Source organism: Helianthus annuus, chromosome 6 (genome assembly GCF_002127325.2).
Source record: "Helianthus annuus cultivar XRQ/B chromosome 6, HanXRQr2.0-SUNRISE, whole genome shotgun sequence".
NCBI classification, from domain to species: Eukaryota; Viridiplantae; Streptophyta; class Magnoliopsida; order Asterales; family Asteraceae; genus Helianthus; species Helianthus annuus.
Genome location: NC_035438.2, coordinates 26,170,414 through 26,193,575, shown reverse-complemented (window position 1 = coordinate 26,193,575; position 23,162 = coordinate 26,170,414). Strand labels below are relative to the sequence as shown.

Sequence of the window (23,162 nt, the reverse complement as noted above, 5' to 3'; positions counted from 1 at the left end):
TAGTGTAGTGTGTCGAAAATAATCACAATAGTATAATAGGTCCACGTTCCAACTCCACATGGCACTTTCTTCACAAAACTTCGGTTAGCATGGCGAAACACCGTCAGGTTTCAACCATGCGCCTCTGTTCCGTGAATAGGGGTCATACTTCGTCAAACATGGTCAAGACGCTTATATATAGGAAGTACCAGCGGCGTATCCACCACACTTAACCATGCCCTAAACGTTAAGGCATCATTGAAACTCACTACGATCTTCGTGCACTAACCAAAATAATCCCGTGTGCACCCGTGATTAATTTGATTCTTGCACGTTTATCGTACCTTATCTCAAGAAGGCATAGTAGGGGTAAAATACATTATATAGTACATAGTGCTAGCATATATAGATTGTGCGCGAGTACAAGAGAGAAATAGAATCCACATGCGTCGAGAGACAAATAAGCTTCCACACATAAAAGAAATTGACGGCGATGAATCGTATTATTACAACAACATTAGAAGCAAAATAACGTTGTTATGGAGTACTTCTGTGGAGACTGTAGTTGTTGCTGAAATTCCTCAAGGTTGCGGTCCCGTGCGATAGTGCTGCGTAAGATGACCATACCAGTTGCAATTCGCGCAATAGCGACAGTTAGCTTCTGGCGGGTGATGATACGTACACGTGAAACACAGGGGATGAGCTCCGTTGTAGGCGCGTTTCAAGTGAACTGGAGCTACTTGGAGAGGTTCTGGTTGTGACAGTCCAGTTGTTGAAGAGTCTGGGCTCATGGTCTTTCGTTTATGGCTGGGGTGAGCTTCCTGAGATGATGTGGTGTCGTCGGAGGATTCTTCTGAGGACTCACTTGAAGAATCGTCGGAGGAATCGTTGGAAGAATCGATGACGATTGCTTGATGAGCTTGTTTGATAGGATTCTTGGAGAAGAATCCGTCCAATACTCGTTTATCGTTGATTTCTGCGGCCAAGCGGTAGGTTTCTTCGAAGGTAGCAGGTCTTGCAGCTTCGACAAAATCACCCACACACCCAGGCAAGCCGCGAATGTACTTCGTGATGGCTTTCTCTGAAGTGTTGACTTGACTAGGCTGATTATGCTAAGTTGTTTGAACCTTGCGGTGTAGCCAGCGTTGTCACCTTCGACTTGCTTGATTTCCCAAAATTCGTCTTCTAGCTTCTGGACTTCGTGGGGAGGGCAGTACTCTTCCTTCATGAGCTCTTTCAGCTCATTCCAAGAGAGGGCGTAAGCTGCGGAGATCCCACATTTGTTACGTTGGCTGTCCACCAGTCGAGTGCTCGCGATTGTAATACTCCGGTTACGCAAGTAGTACGGAAACTATCGGGACACCCACTCTGACGAAGGGTAACTTCGATAGAATCGAACCACTGGAGTAGTTGGGATACACCTCCTTCACCCGTGAACTCCATTGGGTCACAGGCTTTGAAGTGTTTGTAGAGGAAAGCAGATTGCGGCGCTTCCGTCTTAGAGTCTTCCGAGGTTCGAGAGTTGCTGAGAGAGTGCACTTGAGCGACAATTTGAGGAATGACCTTGGCCACTTCCTTGGCCACAAGCGAGGCAATCCTCTTCTCGGCGCTTCGTTTGGCTCTTCTCCTAGCTGTTTGTCTCGAGGTGGAGTCGTTTGAAGACATCTAGACAGAGAGAGATTTGGAGTGAGATTCGATCATAATGATTTTTGAGTTTTGCGATGCGATTGAGCGCGTTCAAAACTTGATGCGGTAGTATAATAGATTTCATACGTAGGAGCCACATAGGAGGCACGAGATTCCTAAGTTCTCACACAATGGTGTGTTTGTATTTAGATATAGATAGTTGTAGTTTACACTTATACACATACATATCGGTGTAGAATACGCGAGGACGCATTGGGGAGGAGAGCGAGAGCTGAAAGTTAAGCATTAGTTTTGTTGCGATCATTTGGTTTTCGTTTTAGATTGCAATGGTTGTGCGTGTTGTGCGTTTGCAAAAGCAGGGAGAGAAAATTGATAAATCAAGAAATCGATAAAGCGTAAAGTTTCAAGTCGTAACCACATAAGCGTAAATAGATTCCACAAAGCGTAAAATCGGCGATTCGTATGCTAGAAAAATAGATAGAGTGCGTCGGGTGTTTAGGCGTCGACTGCCCAAGGTAACTCAACTATACCCAACAAGTTCGTGCACGCGCGTTGCCCTGGAAGACTATGCTTCCACTGGGATGCAGCTCATGGCATTCGTCTTCCTAGTCATTGCGTGGCTCGAGTCATCGTTATGGTCGAGTCCTTGGTGAGATCTTTTGAAAACCATTTTATAGAGAGTGGAACGGTTTATTAAGATACGGGTTTCACCCCTGACTTAATAACTTCGCTCCTAACTGTGGTCGTGCTCTTTGGATAAATTCGGGAGTTCCACTAGATTCTGAAATGGAGACTTTCGTTGAGTTACGGATGTCACTCCTAGCCCAACGGAAAGTTCTCGTGCTAGAAAAATGCGCTGAGTGAGCGATCTTATCGAGAGTTCTTGGTTTTCACACCTGGTCTCGACTGGATCACTCTGTTGTGTTATGCGAGTATTTTTGAAAACGTGTGTATTGTATCAGCCTTAGGAAAGGCTAAGTAGTATTCCAGCCTTAGGAAAGGCTCTTCGTACGAAGCTGTAGTATGCGGTGTTCACACAAAGTTGTAGTTTTAGCAGATTCGAATGAGAGTATCAAGTAAGCCCGTGCAAATCCTACTGGGTTCGTGCAAGTCGGCCCGTTGGTACTTAGACTATAGACTAGGTCGTTTCTAAGACATCAACCCGGACTAGGTCAAGTCTTGCCTAATTCCCTATAGTTATGGCTCTTATACCAATCTGTCACACCCCAACCGATGGTGGAATCATCGGGGCGCGGCACTAGGCGAATCAGATTGCTCAATAGAATCCATAACAACTATATTGCGACAGTATTTATTACATTCGTTATCCCATACTAACAATCAATACAATCACATAAGTTATCACAGATTTCTTGTCCTCTCGAACAATACAAATCCGACAACCTAGATTTTAGGTGAGTTTCTAGACTTCCTAGCTTGATTTGATGTAGACTGCGACTAAACCCGCAACATACGTTAAAACAACGTCAATACAAAAGTATTGGCGAGTATACAAGTTTTGATAGAGTAGCGTAAATAGTAAAAGTGCTGCGAATTACCAAATACATAAACGGGATACCTCAACATACATGCAAAAAGACAGATACTACCAGCTAAGTCACTCGAGCTGCGATTGCGATTGCTATTCATCCTAACTAGACTCCGTCGGGTTCTATAGTACTATACTAGTTAAGGCGGGACCTTGCGAGTATAAGTCCTAACACATATGTAACTAGCATCACGTGTAATTATGCATAACAGTTATTCGCAAGTGATAAATAGTTTAATTGTATGATTCGTTTTGATAAGTTTGATTTGATAGGAACGTATGTTACACCCAAAAATGCGATAAAAAGGGTTCGAGTATACTCACAGTCGATGTTCAGCAAGTAAACACAACTTGGTTGGATTGAAGGGAGCGCGTCTGAGAATAGCCTGATTACAGATTGATAGCGTAAGCGTTAAATAGTGCGTTAAACGGTGGCGGTGAACCAAGTGTCGGATGGTAATCCGATCGGATGGCAATCTGACCGGATGGCAATCCGACCAGATAGCAATCCGACCAGCTGGCCAGTCAATCGGATGGCACTCCGTTCGGATGGTCATCCGATCGGATGGCCGTTCGATTGGATTATCACCTTGCTTGGTAAGGATCCGTTTATGTACGATGGTTTGCATTTTGAAGTTTTCGTTGTAGCACTTCGAAAACAGAGAAGTATCTCTACCTTTCAGGTCGATCGATCGAACGATCGTTCGATCGGGTGACAATCCGATTAGTAGGACACTTTGGTGAGGACAAGTTCACAGCAGTTTGTCACTCGATCGGATTGTAATCCGATGGGGTGGCAATCCGTTTGGAATTGACTAAGTGTTGAACATGTTGAAAATTGTTTAAGTGTTGAAGTTAAAAACATCACATGATCGGGTCGTCGTTCGATCGGATGGCAATCCGATCGGACGGAGATCCGTTCGACGTTTAAAACTTAAAAGGTTGAATTAATGTTTAAGTGTGGGGCCAAGTGCAAGCCGATCAGACGGCTGTCCGATCAGGTGGCAATCCGATCGGGCGACAATCCGTTCCGACGGCCTGATCGTCTTGACACTTGATTGTTGTGAAAGTTTTGCGGTTTTCTCGAGACGGTATGACAACGCGCTAAACAACAGAGACCCCATCAAGGCCCAAGTGACCCGATCGAACAGGAATCACCCTAGTCCGATCAGTCCACTGTTTGAGACGGTTGTCCATGTTTAACCCGAAATCGGTAGTCTCTTTGATAGAATTGAGATCTTGAGCTGACACATCATTAAGAACAAGTAGATGGTTGGAACGAGCTCCGATTCTATCGGTTTTGAGTGCATTGAGTGTAAAAGTGTTGAAAGAAAGTTGGAAAAACCATTTTTCAGTCCTTTTATCCATGAATATGTGTAGATCTAAGCGGAAGTGTTGTTTAATCATGCGGATATCCTTCAGATCTGAGTGGTTCTTGGTGGAATGAGGCCAACACTTGAAGTTCATAAGAACTTCACGATGACATCATCCTAGAACACATCAAATCTATTGATTTCACAGTTAAAAGTTAAGATTCAAAAGATAAATTGATGAAGAAGTGCATGTAGATCATAGAAGTACAACATCTGAGGTAGAAACTTACAAGAATCGCGAGAAATCGAGAGAAATAGAGCCAAAAGTGCGCTGGTCGAACGGGAGCTGTCACATCACTATTCAAGTGATGTGACAAGTGCTATTTATAGGTGAAGTGGAGTGAAGGAGATGGAGTGCCATGGATCGGGTGGCAGTCCGATCGGTCGGCTGTCCGATCGGGTGGCAATCCGATCGGTTGGCCACTCGATCGATCAACCACTCGATCGGTGGTATCCGGCGAATTGCGTTTCGATGTTTCATTTTGATCGTTAAGCGTTGCGATAGTTTGGTCACACCTTTTCATACCCACATTCATATACATATTATAATTAATCACATAGGGTCGTATAAATATCCACATTTCAAAGTCTGCGTTGCGATATTCGAGTTGCGCGTTTCGAATATGCGTCGCGTTGCGACACATCACGGCAATCGAGGAGGGAAGAGTAGGTCCTCACTCAATGTCATCGTGAGTGTTAGTACGTGCGATGTGAAGTGTTATAGCGATAAAGTATGCGGAAATACTGCGATATAGCGATATAAGCGATATAGCCACATTATGATCCGAATCTCTGGTGCTAGGCGTAACGAGTATAACGAGTAGCAACAACGCACGAACGTGCGGGTTGTTACACGCCAGGGGCTGCCGCCCCTTGGACCCTCCTACCAGGGGCGCTGCCCCCGGACCCCCCCAAGATCGTAAAGCGCAATGACTAAATCAAAAACCCAGATCGTAAAAATGAATTTAAAGAATTTCTTACATGGATCGAAGCCGATTTCTTCAACGATTGACGAAATTTGAATGATTGAAACACTTATCAGTGATCGAATCGAACGGATCGAGTGATTATCTTCAAAATCACGGGAAACAACGAGATTTTGAATGAAATTAAACTGTGTTTTCTTAAAAAAAGCTGAAGAACACGTTGATCGGGTGTTTGAATCATTGATTGATGACGAAAATCGCACTATAATGTAGTGATTATTGAGATAGAAAGTGAAGAAATGGTTGAAGATGGTGGGTTTTGAAAATGGTGGGTTTTGAAAATGGTGGGTTTTGAAGTTAATGGGGAGAAGAAGGAAGAAGAAAGGATACAATTGACTAAAATACCCTTTCTCTTTATTTTAAATTTTGTCACATGTCATAATTCTATTGCTTCCTATCCTTTCTAGCCAAATTAAACTTCCTATTTGATCCTCACCCTAAAAAAAATAAAACATAATTCCTATTTCTATCATATTAAAGAAAAAGAATGAATATCATTTTCAAGAAATGAATATCAAATTTTGAAATATTTTACTATTTGAACATGTATTTTTTATTTATATTGATATTCACGTATTTTGTTATAAATATAAGTAAACTTATTATATTTGACATAAAGTAAAATGGCAAAATCGTACCTGAGTTTTGAACACTTTTCTCTGTTACATCCAAACTAAGATATTTTTTTTATGTAACTTGACCCCTGACGTTTCATTATGTTGTCATTTCTTTCCAAATGACTTTGTTTATTTTGTTAAATCAGGGGTGTTTTGGTCTTTTTACCTATTAGGTCTTGTTTTTTTTTTCTGTTTTTTTTAATTCGTTACTTTTAAATAAAACATAACATATTTATTTATAAAACCCACACCCACCCCTAGGGGTGTTCAAAATCGGATATTTGAAGAATATACAGTAATTATGGACAGTTAAGTCTAGAGGTGCACAAAATAACTGGTTAATTAACCGTAACCGGTTTAATTAACCGTAACCGGTTATTAACCGAAACCATAACCGGTTAATAACCTCGAGAAATAACCGGTTAGTGGTTATTTTTAACCGTAGGTTAGTAACCAGTTATTGATTTCAGTATAGGAACCGGTTATTAACCGGTTTTTTAACTAGAAGATCGGTTAACGCAAAAATTTAAAAAAAAACAAAAAAAAAACTGGTTATTAATTGAAAATAACTGGTTAAATTAATAACCGGTTAAAACATTAACCGGTTAATGTCAAAAAGTCAAATTAACCGGTATAATCGGTTAACCAAACCGGTTATTAAAATTAACCAGTTTGCGCACCTCTAGTTAAGTATGGAATCTCATAAAAAATGTTACTGGCACATTATATGGTTCAAGTTTAGTGGGCCTGGTACTAAAGTAAGCCTGAGATGGAGGAGTTTAATGTGCTAAATGGGCTTCTCGACAACCTACCAAATCGACGATTGTGACAATTGGGCTTGTATTATTTTATTTAAGATATACATATATTGAACGTCAATAGTATAGGTTTGATACACTTTGCTCGGACGTAGAGCTAATATTATTCCCATGGTGTGGCACTCACATTGACCTTGATAACTGATATATAGATGAGGTGCTGATATCCACTCCACTCAGTGTATTTAGACGGTGATTCATACACACTACATTTCAATTGATTTGGAGATGAAGAAATATGTTTAGATATCCACCAGGAATAGAAATTTGAACCTCAAACCAGCCTTAGGCATGGACAAAGGGGTGACGGCCCAACAGTGGCGGACCCAGAAGATCGATGATAGCTTCAATTCAGCAGCATCTCCAACAAATCTGACCCAAACGGATGTTTCATTTGTTCATCTCCAGCATCTTCATCAGAAAGTGGTGGTGGTAGAGGTTGGTTGGTGAGAGATGAAGAGGAGAGATTCTAGGGTTAGGATGAATTGGGGAAGATTATGTTTATTTATTAGGGGAGTGGGGGTGGTCCGTGATGGCCACCCCATCACTCGTTATTTTTAACGAACACCGCCGCCACCACCTTGGTAACGAGTGATAGGATTACCGCGTGGATTTTATCATGCGTTGAAGAATTATTGAGGTATGTGTATGACTTGTACATTGTGTATTAAGAGTTAAGTTCCTGTAAAAATAAAGTTATCGTACGAAACGTACGAAGTGAAAGAAAGTCAAAAAAGTGGCGGTGGCATTTTGGTAATTATCAGCAACTTCAAAATTACTCTAGTAGAGTAATTTTGAACTTCTGTAGGGTAATTTTGTAAAAGTTCAAGTAGAGTAATTTTGGTCGTGTAGGGTAATTATCAAAATTGTAGGGTAATTATCAAAATTACACTAACCCCCCCCCCCCCCCCCCCCCAAAAAAAAACCTAAACCCCCCCACCCCCAAAAACCTAAAAAAACCTAAACCATTGTAAAAGTTCAAGTAGAGTAATTTTGGTCGTGTAGGGTAATTATCAAAATTGTAGGGTAATTATCAAAATTACACTAACCCCCCCCCCCACCCCCCAAAAACCTAAACCCCCCCCCCCCCAACCCCCCAAAAACCTAAAAAAACCTAAACCCCCCACCCCCCAAAAACCTAAACCCCCCCCCCCCCCCCAACCCAAACTAAAAGCTAAAAACTAAACCATAAAGCTAAACCCCATAACTAAATGCTAACAAAATTACTCTACAAGACATTTCCCAAAATTACCCTACAGAAGTCAAAATTACTCTACTAGAGTAATTTGATAATTACCCTACATTTCCTAAAATTACTCTACAGATGCTCAAAATTACTCTACAGAAGTCAAAATTACTCTACCAGAGTAATTTGGAAGTTGCTCATAATTACCAAAATGACACCGCCACTTTTTGCTTTTTCCCTCAATGCGTACGTTTCGTACGTTAATTTTGTTTTTATTTGATCCTTTACCTGTGTATTAATACTTGTACATTGGAATCCCATCACTAGTGATGACCACCGCCACTTAAGAATGCTTGTGAGTGATAGAATAGTGGTTGCTGACATGGCGGAACATGATTGGATATTTGTGAGTGATGGAATTTCATCACTAGTGACCACCCCCACCCCCTTAGTGAACATTTTAAATAAAAATATAAAATGACCAGAATACCCTTAAGTGGATAGACGTAACTGAAAATTTTAACTTGGTTAGTGCTAAAGGACGAAAGGTGTAATGCGTTTTCCAAATAAAGGATGATGACTGTAATCTACCCTATTTAATAACTGAAGGTTGAAACTTGAATTTTTGATGCTTAAGAATTATAAGTTGAAACTTGAGTTTTCATTGGGCCCTTTTTTTACTTGTCGAAGGCTTAAAACGTTTCAAGGATTCTCAATGACGGCCCTGTTTAAACTCAATTGTTTAGATAGGACTTGCTATTTGTGTTCCGCCCGAACAATACTGCTGTAATATGTTGTTGGCTTTCTATAGCCTCTAGTAACTTATTTGATTGCCTTTTCCTAATAAAACTTGTTGTTTGAGGAAAATAGTGTTTTTTTCTTCACTGCCGAAAAAATTTATACTAATCAACCAACTTTCTTAACAGCTCACTTGTAAAACCATCCAATTAAAAATTTAAAATAACTAAAATATTAAACTGTAAGTATCCTTAGAATTGAAAATATTATTTTACTTGCATGTAAAACTTATCATGTATGATAATCAAAGGAAATTAAACTTATCATGTATTGATAAAGGGGGGAAATGGAACCGATTCTTTTACACAAAACTGTCATTTTAATCATTCTTAATAATCTATACTATATAATAAAAGAAACTAACTTTGGGACACTTGTTATCATATTAGGCCATGTCTTAGGGATAATTATTATTTAAGTTTAATCTTTTCTTATTAATTATGAATAACCCTCCTATAAAATATTATTTAGTTTAATATCTTATAGATAATTATTATTTAATTTAATCTCTTCTAAATAATTATAGATAACTCTTATACTAAATATTATTTTATTATTATTTATTTTTATTTTCATTAATATATATAATAATTTAACGAAGGATACGATCAAATTTACATAGCACTACCATTAGATAACCATTTTGATTTTTCTAATAGTTGAATACATACTCACTTTTAAATAAAGACAAGACACTATAAGAACAAGATAGAAATTAATACATATTCGTATAACTCACTATATATGGTCAACATTCGTACATTTGTTTTTACATTTCTCTGTTTAAAGTTAGTTTTGTATTAATACAACACAACATATAGAGTAAAGAGATGTTCAATTTCTAACCAAATTTAACTAGAGTACGACAATAACCAAGTAGACGCTGTAGATATGTTTCAGATATGACCCATAATATAGTTTTTTACGCCTCTCTCTCTATAGTTTATGTACCTTTTACAATTGTTATAAAAAAAAAAGAGTTAAATGTTATTTTAGTTAAATTGTTATAATAAAGGTATCGAAAAGAATAAGAGTAAATTTGTATATTACAAATAAAAAGTATGTGTTTGTCATATGATATAGATATAATTTTATTACACATAACATGATGACAAGTGTCCCAAAGTTGGTTTCTTTTATTATATAGTACAAATACAAATTATATCTATTTTATTACATAATTTTAAACAAATCGTATATAATTTAACTATTACTTTATATATAAAATTATATTTATTACGGGCTTTTTATATATAATTTATATTTTATCACTCAAATGGCTGCTTATTTGCTTTTTGAATAACATGTTTGACCACTGTATTTTCTTTTCAATAATTATCTCCACAATCACCATATTTATCGTGTACCAAGTATACTCATTAGTTTTTTTAAATATATTTTTCTTATTTTTTGATATATAAAATCATCTTTATTCAAGCCGTGTAATACACGAGGGTTTTAAAGATACAACTTTTTTATTATTTGGTTAACAATATTACATTAATTCAACTAATGTAATACATGTGGTTTATTATTTGATATATAAAATTACATTTATTCAACCCGTACAATATGGTTCTTATAGATATAACTTTTTATTATTTAATATATAAAATTATATTTATTCAACCCGTGCAATAAAGGAGGTTTTAAAGATATATTGTTTTATTATTTAGTATATAAAATTTATTTATTTAACCCGTGTAATACACGGGGTTATAACCTAGTATTATTTTACTAGTAAATTCTTTTCTAAAATACAATCACTAAATAAATATTTAAAATATGATTTACATGTATCATATTTATTTTCAGGCGTACAATATATGTAGATTTTATAGAACTAAAGTAACTCTCACACCTCATGCGCGCCTTTTAAATATTCTCTCTTCAGGCACTAATAAATGCCATATGTTCATTCTTTGTTTTCCACCCTCTCCCGTACAAACCATCCCTTCGGTTCTTTGTTTTCTACATTCTAGTTCCAAATATGGAGGTACCCTCTAAAACCCATCTCGAATTATGCATTCTTAGTCCTAATAACTGCATTAATTTGATCAAAATGCTAAAATTTTCTTTTGAAAATGCATGTAGAAACCACAAGTTACAGAGATTAAGGTTCGAATTGACTGTAACGGGTGCGTTCAAAAAATCAAGAAGGCTCTACACCGCATTAAAGGTAAGTAACTCAGTTATACGTCTCTCCCTATGTCAGCTGTCATATCAAATTTCCACTTACTTATTTTCTCTTTTTCTTTTGTTGTTGATCATGTGTTTTGTTAATTTTTAGGCATAGAAGATATCTATATTGACATTCCTCAACAAAAACTGACGATAATCGGGTCCGCAGATCCTGAAAAAATTGTCAAGGCCATCAAGAAAACAAGAAAACTTGCAACCATTTGCTCAGAAACACAACCATCCCCTCCAACCGAACCACCATTCGAAGATGAGGAACCTCCTTCGGACCCTTCAAACCCACCTCCAACAGAAACAGTTCCAACACCCGAACCAACTGAACCACCCAAAGAACCAGAAAATCCACCTCAACCAGAACCCGAACCAGCACCACAAGCTCAAGAACCGCCATCACCACAAATTTCTCGATCAAAAGAAACTGAAGAGGTTCACCTTGTCCACCACTACCCACCTGACCATGCTCACAGACACAGTCATGAACGAGCATCATCGATGGATCATTACTCGAGTCCTGTATACAAACACGAGCCACCACAATCAATCCATGTGAACCACAGCTATAATACTTACAAGCCTACACCTTATGTCACAAATTATAAATACACCCGTTCACCTTCACAATATTCACATTACACCCAACCCGAACCACCACAACAATTCACACGTTACAACACACCCGAACCACCACCCCAACAAACACATTATAGTACCAGACAAGAACCACAACATCATTACACACATTACAACAGACCAGAACCACCTCCACAACAAACACATTATACCAGACCTAAATCACCACAACATTACACACATTACAGCACACCCGAACCACCGCCACAACAAACACATTGTACCAGACCAGAACCAGAACCAACACCCCAACAAACACAATATACCAGACCAGAATCACCACAACATCATTACACACATTACAACAGACCCGAACCACCTCCAAAACAAACACACTATACCAGAGCAGAACCACCACAACATTACACACATTACAGCAAACCAGAACCACCACCAATGCAATACACACGTTACCACAGACCCAAACTACCATCACAATACACACACTACAACGGACCAGAACCGTCACAGTCGTCGTACTCAAACTACGGCCGCTTAGAATCACCACCACACTACACTAATTACAATGGTGAGTATCACAGCAGTAGAAATGGGAATGGTAATGTTACTTCAATATTCAGTGATGAAAATCCAAATGCGTGTACAATTGTCTAGAGGAAAGGCACACTTTTTTCTTTGGGGAGAAAGTTAATGGAGAATAAAAAGGTTGATTAACATGTGATAGACGATGATTATTATCATTATGATGATGAATTGAATATTGATGGGAAGAATATGATTCGTAGCTTGTAAGTGCAGGAAGAATCTATGCTACATTCTGTGGATGATACAATTCATTATTGTGAATAAATATACATTACTATTTTTTCATCTTTAATTAAGTTTTTTTATTTCTGAATTTTGTAAGTCAAACCATTCCGTTAAACAAATTGTATTTGATCAATTACAATTTACAAATATAAAGATTATTTGTATCTTCTATTTAATATATAACTAGTATTAAAGTCCGCGCGCGTTGCGCCGCGGGTGCGGCATGCTAAACCGTAGCGTTCTATAAGCCTTTTTAGGTATAAAATAACAAAGATGATTAAAAAGTCGCAACAAATTTTCTTATTTAGTTTCACCTAAATAAACCAATGATAGTGATATTTCGAGGCTTCCTTTGAATATGTACACTATACACGTCACTGAGACCAAGTGAACATCAAGTACTCTTTACAAACCAAGCTACATCTATAATTGGAAGTCAGTGAACCATTTAGCAGCCTCGCCTCCGTCGTCCAGTGCCAAGACAGAACACTTCTAGACCAACACTCCATCAGATCACAAACCTGGTTTTGCCAACTGAACAGTAGCAACAATAGAGCACATAGTTAGTTTATTCTATTCTTCATAATAGTGATAATTTGCATATATGCAGAAAATAGAAGTTTAGTAAGCACTTTAAAAGTGAATAATCCTAAGTTATGTAATAAGCATTTAAGTACATGAGATTGTAGTTGGCATATACGCAAATAATATATCAAATAATATGTCGACCAAATTTTAAATGTCATAGTTAAAAATATCTTTAGAACTTACATGGAAGAATGTGTGCGTTCTCACCTCTTATATATGGCCTAAGTTGCTCTTGTTATCTCCATGTACACATGCTAACAAACTTTGAGAGATCATCATCTCAACAGTTACGCTTAAAAAGGGTCCAGAAGAAGGGGTATTGGAGCGTAAATCGGCTTAAGGAAAGGAAAAGAAAAAAACTGTTTAAAGTTTTTGAGTGTTAAATATAATATTCTACCAGTTTCCCTTATTATATTATTTTATGTAATATGATTATTAGCTTGGGGTAAACAAAAATTAAGATAAATGACTAACCAAAAACAAAATCTTATTAATGGATTTGAAAAAGACCAAAGAAAGAACCCACCTCAAAAATTAGATCTTTGGTTCTTGATTCCTGTGACCAACTCTCATCTCATCTCCCTTTAAATAATCTGCACCCAAAATTTTTTAAAAATTATTAAAATTAGGAAAATAAAATTTATAATCACTCATTTAAAGTTTGGTTGACATACAAATAATACAAATATTACTAAAAATCCAACTCCTGCTGCCCCTCCCAAGATAATTGCCACTGTCTTCCCTGTATTTGAATTTGTTCCTACAAACCCACATAAAGAAATTACACAAATTTCTAATATAATGGTTTTTATAGCAATTCAAAATATAAAATATCATTTTTTCACTTGGGTAATTATTTAATGATTCATTTTTACAGCCACTGAGATCTTACTGTACAAATATAGCAATTCCGGATATATTTTTTAACAACTTTTTTATTTTACCCTGACAATTTTGCTTATTTGGTATTTTTTTAAATCGACCGGTTTCAACCCTGAACCTACTTTTATCAACCTGTTTTGACCCAAATCAAAATTGACATGTTTTAAGTCGGCCCGTTCTGACTCATTACCTGACCCGACCAGACCTGTTCTGAGCTGAGTTGTCACCCAACCCACCCGTTTTTTGAGCCTAATCAAAATCAGTTGTTTGAACAAAACCCATTTGACCCAACTTATTTTGAGCATAGCCCATTTTGACCCAAACCAAATTGAACTTGCTTTAAGTCGGCCCGTTCTGACTCGTTACCTAACCGGCCTATTTTGAGCATTACCTGTTTTAACCCAAACTAAACTGAACTTGTTTTAAGTCGGCCCGTTCTGACCCGTTACCCGACCCGCCCGTTTTTTCCGGGCCTACTTAAAACCAGCTGTTTGAACAGATGAAGATGGGCATAAATCACTTAATCGGCCATACCTGATGAAGAAGAAGATGGTGAATAATACGAAGAATCTGATGAAGAAGAATACGAAGAATCTGATGAAGATGAAGCTGAAGAAGAAGATGATTTCTTAGGGTTAGGTATCCCATTAGGATAATAACTATAACTCACAAAACACCTATGCAAATATATCTGCCCAGAAGTTGAACCCCCACACTCCACTTCAGCCCTCTGCACTGCACTTTTCACACACTCCCCACAATCATCACCCCCTAAATCCCCTTGACAATGCCCCAACACATACAAAGACTCATAACTTGTAGTATAAAAACCCTCATTCCCATTCCCAACCAAATCTTACCCAAACAGTCAATATTCCGGCCCGTTCCATGTCATCTGGCGAACACTGTTCACAAACAACACACAATGATCTGATTAGTTGATGTTATAAAAGCAGGGCCGGCTCTTGGGCCGCCCAACCCGTGCCATCGCTCAAGGCCCAAATTTTTAAAGGGCCCAAAAGGTTCCTATGAGCTTTTATATATACTTAAATATATATTTAATATATGCATCTACTCATTATGTAAAAAAGTGTTGGTGGTGGAGTGGAAAAACCATCTCAAAATAATGTAAGTCTCAAATTCAAGTATTGACTCCACCATCAAGGGTTTGTTTTTTTCATTCATTTCCCCAACCACAATTTTAGGCCCAATTTTTTTTTTTTTTTTTTTTTTTTTTTGTCGCCCGAGGCTTAAATTTTTTTGAGAGTTCTCGGGGACGGCTGTGTATAAAAGTGAAAAGGCAAGGCCATTTTTATATATCCTAAAGTAGGGATGAGCATTTGTCGTCGGGTACCGGTATCGATCATTTTCGGTACCGGTACAGCGGTACCGATACCCGGGGTTCCCGCTTTTTGAGACCGGTAACGGTTCGGCACAGTACCGATAGGTCCGATACCATGCTCATCCCTAATCCAAAAGATGATCCAATTTACCACAAATCACTTTCATACCCAAAATTGATTAACATTAAAAAAGACACCTAGGCCATAAAAAGAAAATTTAAAACATATGTAAAGTCATCAAAATCAACAACTGCAAAAAAGTTTAAGCAATCAAGAAATCTGACAATATGCCAAGAGTAGAACTTCTAAACTTTGACTTCTATAACAAACACAAATATATTAGATAAACAATATAGATACATTAAATTAGATTATGTAAAAATATATATATATACCTTGGGATGAACAGGCTTTACGATATTAGAAACCCTTATAATTTAATCTATATCCGATGAAGAAGCTTGCTTTCCTCTTGATGCATCTCTCTTCCCTGTCTAGAAACTGGTACAAACCTAAGATTTTGAATCTTCCTATTTCAAGAATCGTCTCAATCACACCTGCCACTTTGGAATTGGTTCAAACCTTAAATTATGACACCTGCAATTTCAATAAACTTTATCAAACCTTCAATTTCAAGGATGCTTCTAACCTGCGATTTTGGTACCCGAGCGATATTGGAACGGGTTCAAACTTCAAACCTTCAATTATGAGACCGGGCGAACTTGAAACGACCACCGACAACGGCTGGCTCCCGCACAACACCGCGGAAACAATACATGAAGATGATAACGGATCCTCTGTTTCATGGCTACGATGACTATGAATCCTCTGTTGAGTTTGATGATTGTGATCTAGGTTTCTTCCTTTAGTTCAATTTGTCTGGAGAAGAAGAGTGGAAACGTGAAGGTGGTGGGGGTCTGAGAAAAGGGATGTAGGCCAGATCTTTACACGCGTAACCCATCGCCAAATTAACCCAATAGACAAACAAAAACCATGTACAAACACTATTTAAAACTGTACAACATGAAACAGTACAAGACTCACCTAAAGCACAAAATACAACCTGGTAGTGCCTACATGTATTACAAACTGATAATTTATAATTAAAAGACAATTGCTTTATATATCAACAATTAATAAATAATTAAATATAATACGCAATTACTCAAACTCAATCGTCTCAGTGCTAATCCAAAATGTTCGTACCAGAATATACTGTTAGACCCACTTCTTTTTTTATAGTCTCTTTAACAAATGCGTGTAGACGGTTTGAAACATTGGCCATCATGATGTCCCTATCAACGTGGGTTTTCTTCGGAAAACATACATCCAAAACAAACAGTTCAAAGGAAGTCCATTAAGCGCATGAAAGTACACAACTTTATAACTCAAACCTGAGCATTTGGTCCCAAAATGTTAGTAAGTATATGGCATTCATTGGTCTTCTGATAATCATTATAATCACTGAGTCATAGCAACCATGGTTTTATCAGTTGTGAGGATCTTTAATGGCTTTGACAAATTTCGGGTTGAGATGGATTCAAACCTGGTAACAAATGAGTATACAATGCATGAAATAGACCAAGTGTAACAACAATAATCTCACACTTTAATGACCCTATTCATTATCGGATCATATCAACCTTACATAATATTATGGTGGAATAACTTGAATCATCATTGCGTTAATCTTTATCGGTCATGTTTCTTAGCCTCAAGAAACACATGCAATCAATTGAATGTAAGTTTCAAAGCATTTGAATAGTACAACAATTGCCAGTGTACCTGAATGGTTTAGAATGTATATCATTTGCCTGTAGTTTGGATACACTTTTGTGTCTACCAAGCTTTATTTATAGTACCTACACAACCAAAAGTCGGTTTTTAAAGGATACATATTACAGGTGCAAAGTAAGACCATAGGATTTGACTGGTGATAAATCGGAAGAGGATGGTTTGCTAGATGTTGTCCTTGGTATTGCTACAAAGTCCAACAACAATGGGTCGTGTCACGTGTGTCACCTCAGCCTCAAACCACCGCCGTGACCCCAAAATTTTAGGGTATACATCACCATCATAAACTAAAACAACAAAATCAGATATCATCCAAAAATTTAGGGCTTACATTCAACAACATTAAACCAACATAGCTCTAAATCAGAAGAGCCTAATTGTTAGTGTTTTTACCTTGTAGGAGGGTTCAAAACCTAACAGTTTCTTACGATACAATCATAGCCAAACTTTGTAACAAAACTTTTTAGGCGAATTGTAGCAGATGTGTATGTTGAAAAGCTCAAAAAAATCCTCATGTTGCAAAGAAGTTTAAGCCACCATGAGGGGCGATGCGGAAACGGCATGTTGCCGTCCGTCGCGGGGGTGTGGGCTTTCTCTCCTCCTCCTCCTCCTCCTCCTCCTCCTCTCTCTCTCTCTCTCTCTCTCTCTCTCATGTGATACAGTGGGTTTTGTGAGGTAGGGGTTAGTGAAAAGGACTAGTAAACTGGCAAACCTGAATACATGGTTAAAGAAAAGAGGAAAACGTAGACACGTATAGCCCATACGTGTCCTTACTATATCATGGTACAAACACCAAAATACTAAATACAACATCTATTTGCACATGAAACCCTTAATGCAGAAGTTACAAACACCTAAAGCCCACATGTGTTGCAAAATTATAATATATAATTTCTAGTTTTTACGTATATGGTTAAATCACTGATCCTGAGTAACTTTCAACTATTCTCTTGTTGAAAAAGAAAAATGTAAAAGAGATTAAACACTATTATAAAGGGGTAATAGGGACTGCCAAAACAACCGCAAAAAGGCAATTTGTGATGTTTGTGCAACGATTCTAGCTCAAACAACTTGACGCAATTTTTTAGATTGCTTTTTCCATCAGAAATATATAGGGTGGCGGATTTTTTGATTGTTAGAAACGTTATAACATTATATTAGATATTTACAGACGATTTTTTGCAAAAGTTTTCCAGCAAAACTTAATTAGAGTCGGTTTAGCTATTGTTTTGGGACAAACCCGTGACAGTTTTGCAACGCATGTTAGAACATATTGATGACGATTTTGCTTTGGTTACCTACAACACTTTAGCAAAAATTTTGGAACCAATTACCGATTGGCAACGTTTCTTTTTTTTTTTTTAGTGACTCTCAGATTATGGGGTGTGATTTCATACTTCATTGTAGTGAATATGTCATATCAGTGCTACCTCCTCGACAAATCGAATTTCGTATTGACTTGATACCGGGGGCAGCTCTTATCACTAAAGCACCCTACCGTTTAGTGTCATCTAAATTGCAAGAACAGTCTAGTCAACTGCAAGATTTGATAGACAAGGTTTTCATACGACCTAGTTATTCCCCGTGGGGAGCACCGATGTTGTGTGTCAAAAAGAAAGATGGAAGTTTTCATATGTGCATCGATTATCGGGAGTTGAATACAGTTACCATTAAGAACATGTATCCACTTCCCCAAATAGACGACTTGTTCGACCAGCTTCAGGGAGTAAGGTACTTCTCAAAAATAGATCTTAGGTCGGGATACCACCAGGTCAAGATCTAGAAGGAGGATATTCCAAAAACTACCTTTTGAACCCGATATGGACACTATGAATTCTTCGTTATGCCTTTTGGGCTAACTAATGCACCTGCGGTGTTGATGGATCTCATGAATAGGGTTTGTAAACCTTTCCTTGATAAATTCGTCATCGTCTTTATTGATGATATTCTGATTTATTCTAAGAGTAGGGAGCAGCATGAGCAGCATTTGCGGCTGATCTTGGAGTTACTTCGACGGGAGAAGTTGTATGCGAAGCTTTCAAACTGTGACTTTTGGTTGAAGGATTAGTTTACGTGGTGAGCCAACAGGGGTTTCAAGTAGACCCCAACAAGGTTGAAAGCCATCAAGAATTGGCAAGCGCCTAGATCATATCGCTTACAGAAATTCGCCAATTTCTAGGCTTAGCTGGTTATTATCGGCGCTTTATTGAGAATTTCTCCAGCATTGCGCAATCTTTAACTCTCCTAATTCAGAAGGACAGAAAGTTTGAGTGAGGAGAAGAACAAGAAGCAACTTTTCAATTGTTAAAGCAAAAGTTATGCAATGCGCCCATTCTCACTATCCCCAATGGAGCCGATGACTTTGTAGTTTATTGTGACGTATCCCGTAGAGGCATGAGATGTGTATTAATGCAAAGAAACAAAGTTATTGCATATGCGTCCCGACAATTGAAATTACACCAAAAGAATCATACCACCCATGCTTTGGAGCCTTAGGCAGTAATATTTGCACTTAAGATATGGCGGCATTATTTGTATGGAACAAAGTGCACAATCTACACGGGCCACAAGAGTTTGCAGCACATATTTCATCAAAAGGTGTTGAACATGAGGCAACGGAGGTGGGTGGAGTTGATAAATGATTAATATTGTGAGATTCGATACCATCAGGGTAAGGCTAACGTGGTAGCCGACGCAATGAGTCGAAAGGAAGGAGTCAAACCGCTTCGTGTACTAACACTAGGAATGATTATACAGAAGAGTATGAAGGAGCAGATCCGTGCGGCCCAGAACGAAGCACTAAGTGAATCTCAGTTGGCAAATGAAGGCTTACACAGAGATGATAGAAATTTTGAAACCAAAACCGTCCAAATATATTACTTTAAGGATCAAATATGGATTCCGACTTTTCATAACCTATGACAACTGGTTACGGATGAAGCACACAAATCTAAGTATTCGATTCCCCGAGTACAGATAAAACGTACCATGACCTTAAATAATTTTACGAGTGGCTAGGCATGAAGAAGGATGTAGCTACATACATCAATAATTACATTTACAATCCTTTATTTGGAAAACTCACTACATCTTTCATCCTTTAACACTAACCAGGTTAAAATTACTTGATGTTTATGTGGGAAATAGGGTAAATTACACTTTTCGTCCTTTATGTTTATATCGAATTGCAATGGATAGCCTTTAACTTCAATAATTACATTTACAATCCTTTATTTGGAAAACTCACTACATCTTTTGTCCTTTAACACTAACCAGGTTAAAATTTTTAATTGATTTGGGCAATTTAGTCTTTTAATCTAAATATATTTAAGAAAAACAATATTTTAATAAAATAAAACATAGAGTTCTAAACATATCTTGCACTAGCACACCGAAACCCATCCCACAATAACAAATAGAAAAAAAAAAACCATTCGAAAACATCATATACCATAACATTCTAGATTATATACAAGCAAACACAAGCAGATATTAACCGAAACCATAGCATCCCAAAACTGAAACTATAAGGTAAAGAAAGCATGAAAAAACCCACTGCAACCAACAGTCAGTGGTTTACTTTTGGGATGAGTTGGTATCATTGTGCTGCAATAACCTAAGAAAACTAAACATTCCTTACCATAATCACTCATGGTTAGGTGTAATAACAATCTTGTGGAGGTTAGTACATGTATACTATGGTTTCATTATGTTGTAAGAAAAATCTTCTATGATGTTTCTGACACGGCCGCCGGTGCTGGCGTGAGCTCTGGCCGTAGCCCCCTGACCACATCGATTTAAGGTAATTCTTGCACCTAACATACTTGTCTTCATATTTTGATCAAAATTCCCAACATGTTAATGTCTAACTATGATTACATAAATCGAATTTTGGGATTGTTATAAGAGGGCAGTTCTAGGGTTCTTAAATGGTGGTGGTGGGGGTGGGTTGGTGATTAACAGATCTGGGTTATTGAGAGAGAGAGACTTAGTGTTCTTTTTTTCTGTTCATTTTAAATATATTTTTAAGTAAAAAGGTAAAATTACAAAACTACCTTTAATTGATTAGATTTAACTGAAAATTTTAACTTGGTTAGTGCTAAAGGACTAAAGATGTAATGAGTTTTTAGAATAAAGGATTGTGACTATAATTATTAAATTTAAAGGCTATCCATTGCAATTTGATACAAATATAAAGGACAAAAATTGTAATTTCCCTGGGAAATATTAATCAAACTGCATCACAAGTAAGTAGTCTTGACTCTTAGGCACACTTTGGATGGCAAAAGATTGGTTTGTAAGTCTTTGGGTTGGTACCAGAAAAGCACATCCAGTTAGTCACGAAAATTGAACAGTGTGTTTACCTTATTACAATGCCATTTCAAGAAGCCAATGGGATTAAAAGCTTTCAAAAAACACATTAAGAAATATTGACCTAATACGCTAAACTTCAAATTATCTCCTTCAAACAAATATTGACCTGATATGCTTAACTACACAAAACCCAATTACTCAAGCACCGTTGATAATTAATAGCTAAACCAAAATTTAATATATAAATTAACCAAACTCGAAACCAGGTACCTACCTCTCTGGTCACAAAAACTATAACACTTCGTGTTTTCCTGCATGATTTTATTGTTCGTATGATTATGTGGATTTAGTAAACGAGATTAAATTGATATATAACGGATTGATTATATGTGTGTTATGTGGTTAATGTGTGAAATTAGTATTGTTATTATTTATGAAGTCAGCCGCACATTCCATCTGTCTCGTACACCACGCGTTGGCCGCACACTCCCCAACTCGTCCTATTGGGTTGCACATTCCAATACGGTTAGGGCCGCACACTCCTCCCTTTCAGACCCAACCTCAGCCCATCACAAACCCTAATATGCCGCACACTTGTGGGGTGCATACTTAAAAGTGTGCGACATCAACATGAGTATAAAAGGGGCTTTTTAACCGACATCAGAGAAGATTTGGCAGCAATCATTTAGGGCATCATCCCTAGAACATTCCTTCCCTCTCTCTAACCTTCTCTTTCTAAAAACCCTAAAAACATTCTATTTGTTCTTCATTGGAAAACCTGCTGCGTACCAGTTTTCACCAACCAGATTCCTTGTTTTCTTGGAAGATCTGATCCTTCTTATACACACAGCTCTCTTCACAAGATCCTAGCTTAGTGTGTATTCGGTGTTTGCACCTTTGATGAGCATTCTTGATGAAACAGTTACTTGAATGATTATACATGATGAATGTTAAATGGAACAATAAGCTTGAGTTAAATTGATGTTCGCATGTTGATGTTTCTGTGTGATGTTTGTGAATATGATGCTATTCTCCACAATAACATGTTGATATTTAGACAAGAATTATTTCATAATAGAGTATAGGTGTTGTTGTAAAGATTAGGGATTTATTGAGCAACCAAAGTGTAACACCCTGTGTTTTCGAATGTCAAAGTCAAAGTCAAAGTCCAAGTCAACTTTGACTTTCTATGGCTATAATTAGTCTATTTTATGTTTTATTTGTATTATGTGGAGTAAGTGTTGTAATCAAGAAAGAATCGAGGTAATCGAATGTTTGATCGACGCGAACCGACTTACGATTGTGAATAGTAGGAAGTAACAATGCGATAAAGTTAATCAATCAGTAATCAAGCTAATCAAATCATCAATCGAACTCGAATCTCGGACTATGCGAATTTGGTGTTATATTACTTGTGTGTGTGCCATATGTGTTACCTGTGCGTGCTTGTTTTATGTTTTGTGTGGTATTCAATCGAATCAATCAAAACTCAAATCGAAACTCGAATCTCAAATCGAATGCAATCGAAATCGAATTATGACGAATGGTAACGTAAGGATAGGGTGAAATATAGATGATTGTATGTTAGATACAGTAGTTGGGACTGAAAGTAATTTGAATAGGAAACTCTATCGTGCCCGTCTCGTCTTCAATCGAAATCGAAATATAAAAAATCGTCATCAGGCTGT

At 37.4% G+C, this 23,162-nt stretch overlaps 1 protein-coding gene and 1 long non-coding RNA gene across 9 annotated transcripts; one reads left to right on the top strand and one right to left on the bottom strand.

Moving 5' to 3' along the window:
• The first annotated feature begins 10,888 nt into the window (after window positions 1–10,888).
• LOC110865047 (extensin-3-like) lies at window positions 10,889–12,650 on the top strand. Its single transcript, XM_022114241.2, has 3 exons — window positions 10,889–10,949; window positions 11,048–11,132; window positions 11,244–12,650. Exons 1-3 carry the CDS (start codon window positions 10,944–10,946, stop codon window positions 12,395–12,397), a joined length of 1,245 nt encoding a protein of 414 aa, XP_021969933.1. The 5' UTR covers window positions 10,889–10,943; the 3' UTR covers window positions 12,398–12,650.
• Window positions 12,651–12,827: 177 nt separating this feature from the next.
• LOC110865048 lies at window positions 12,828–17,777 on the bottom strand. 8 transcript variants are annotated; one of them, XR_004860362.1, is made up of 9 exons: window positions 17,554–17,777; window positions 16,761–17,447; window positions 16,065–16,678; window positions 15,762–15,963; window positions 14,884–14,928; window positions 14,558–14,632; window positions 13,816–13,901; window positions 13,325–13,734; window positions 12,828–13,087 (listed from the first exon to the last, which is right to left on the bottom strand). It is a non-coding gene; the product is annotated as an uncharacterized LOC110865048 (long non-coding RNA). The 8 variants fall into 8 exon arrangements; XR_004860361.1 differs by having other exon boundaries at window positions 16,065–16,912; window positions 17,152–17,447; XR_002550330.2 differs by having other exon boundaries at window positions 13,325–13,500; window positions 13,668–13,734; window positions 14,558–14,928; window positions 16,065–17,447.
• Between the last annotated feature and the right edge of the window lie 5,385 nt (window positions 17,778–23,162).

Bases quoted from the DNA above. Each gene is read 5' to 3' on its own strand.
- LOC110865047 (XM_022114241.2), top strand. The intron at 11,133-11,243 runs GTAAGTAACTCA...GTTAATTTTTAG, and splicing joins GGCTCTACACCGCATTAAAG to GCATAGAAGATATCTATATT.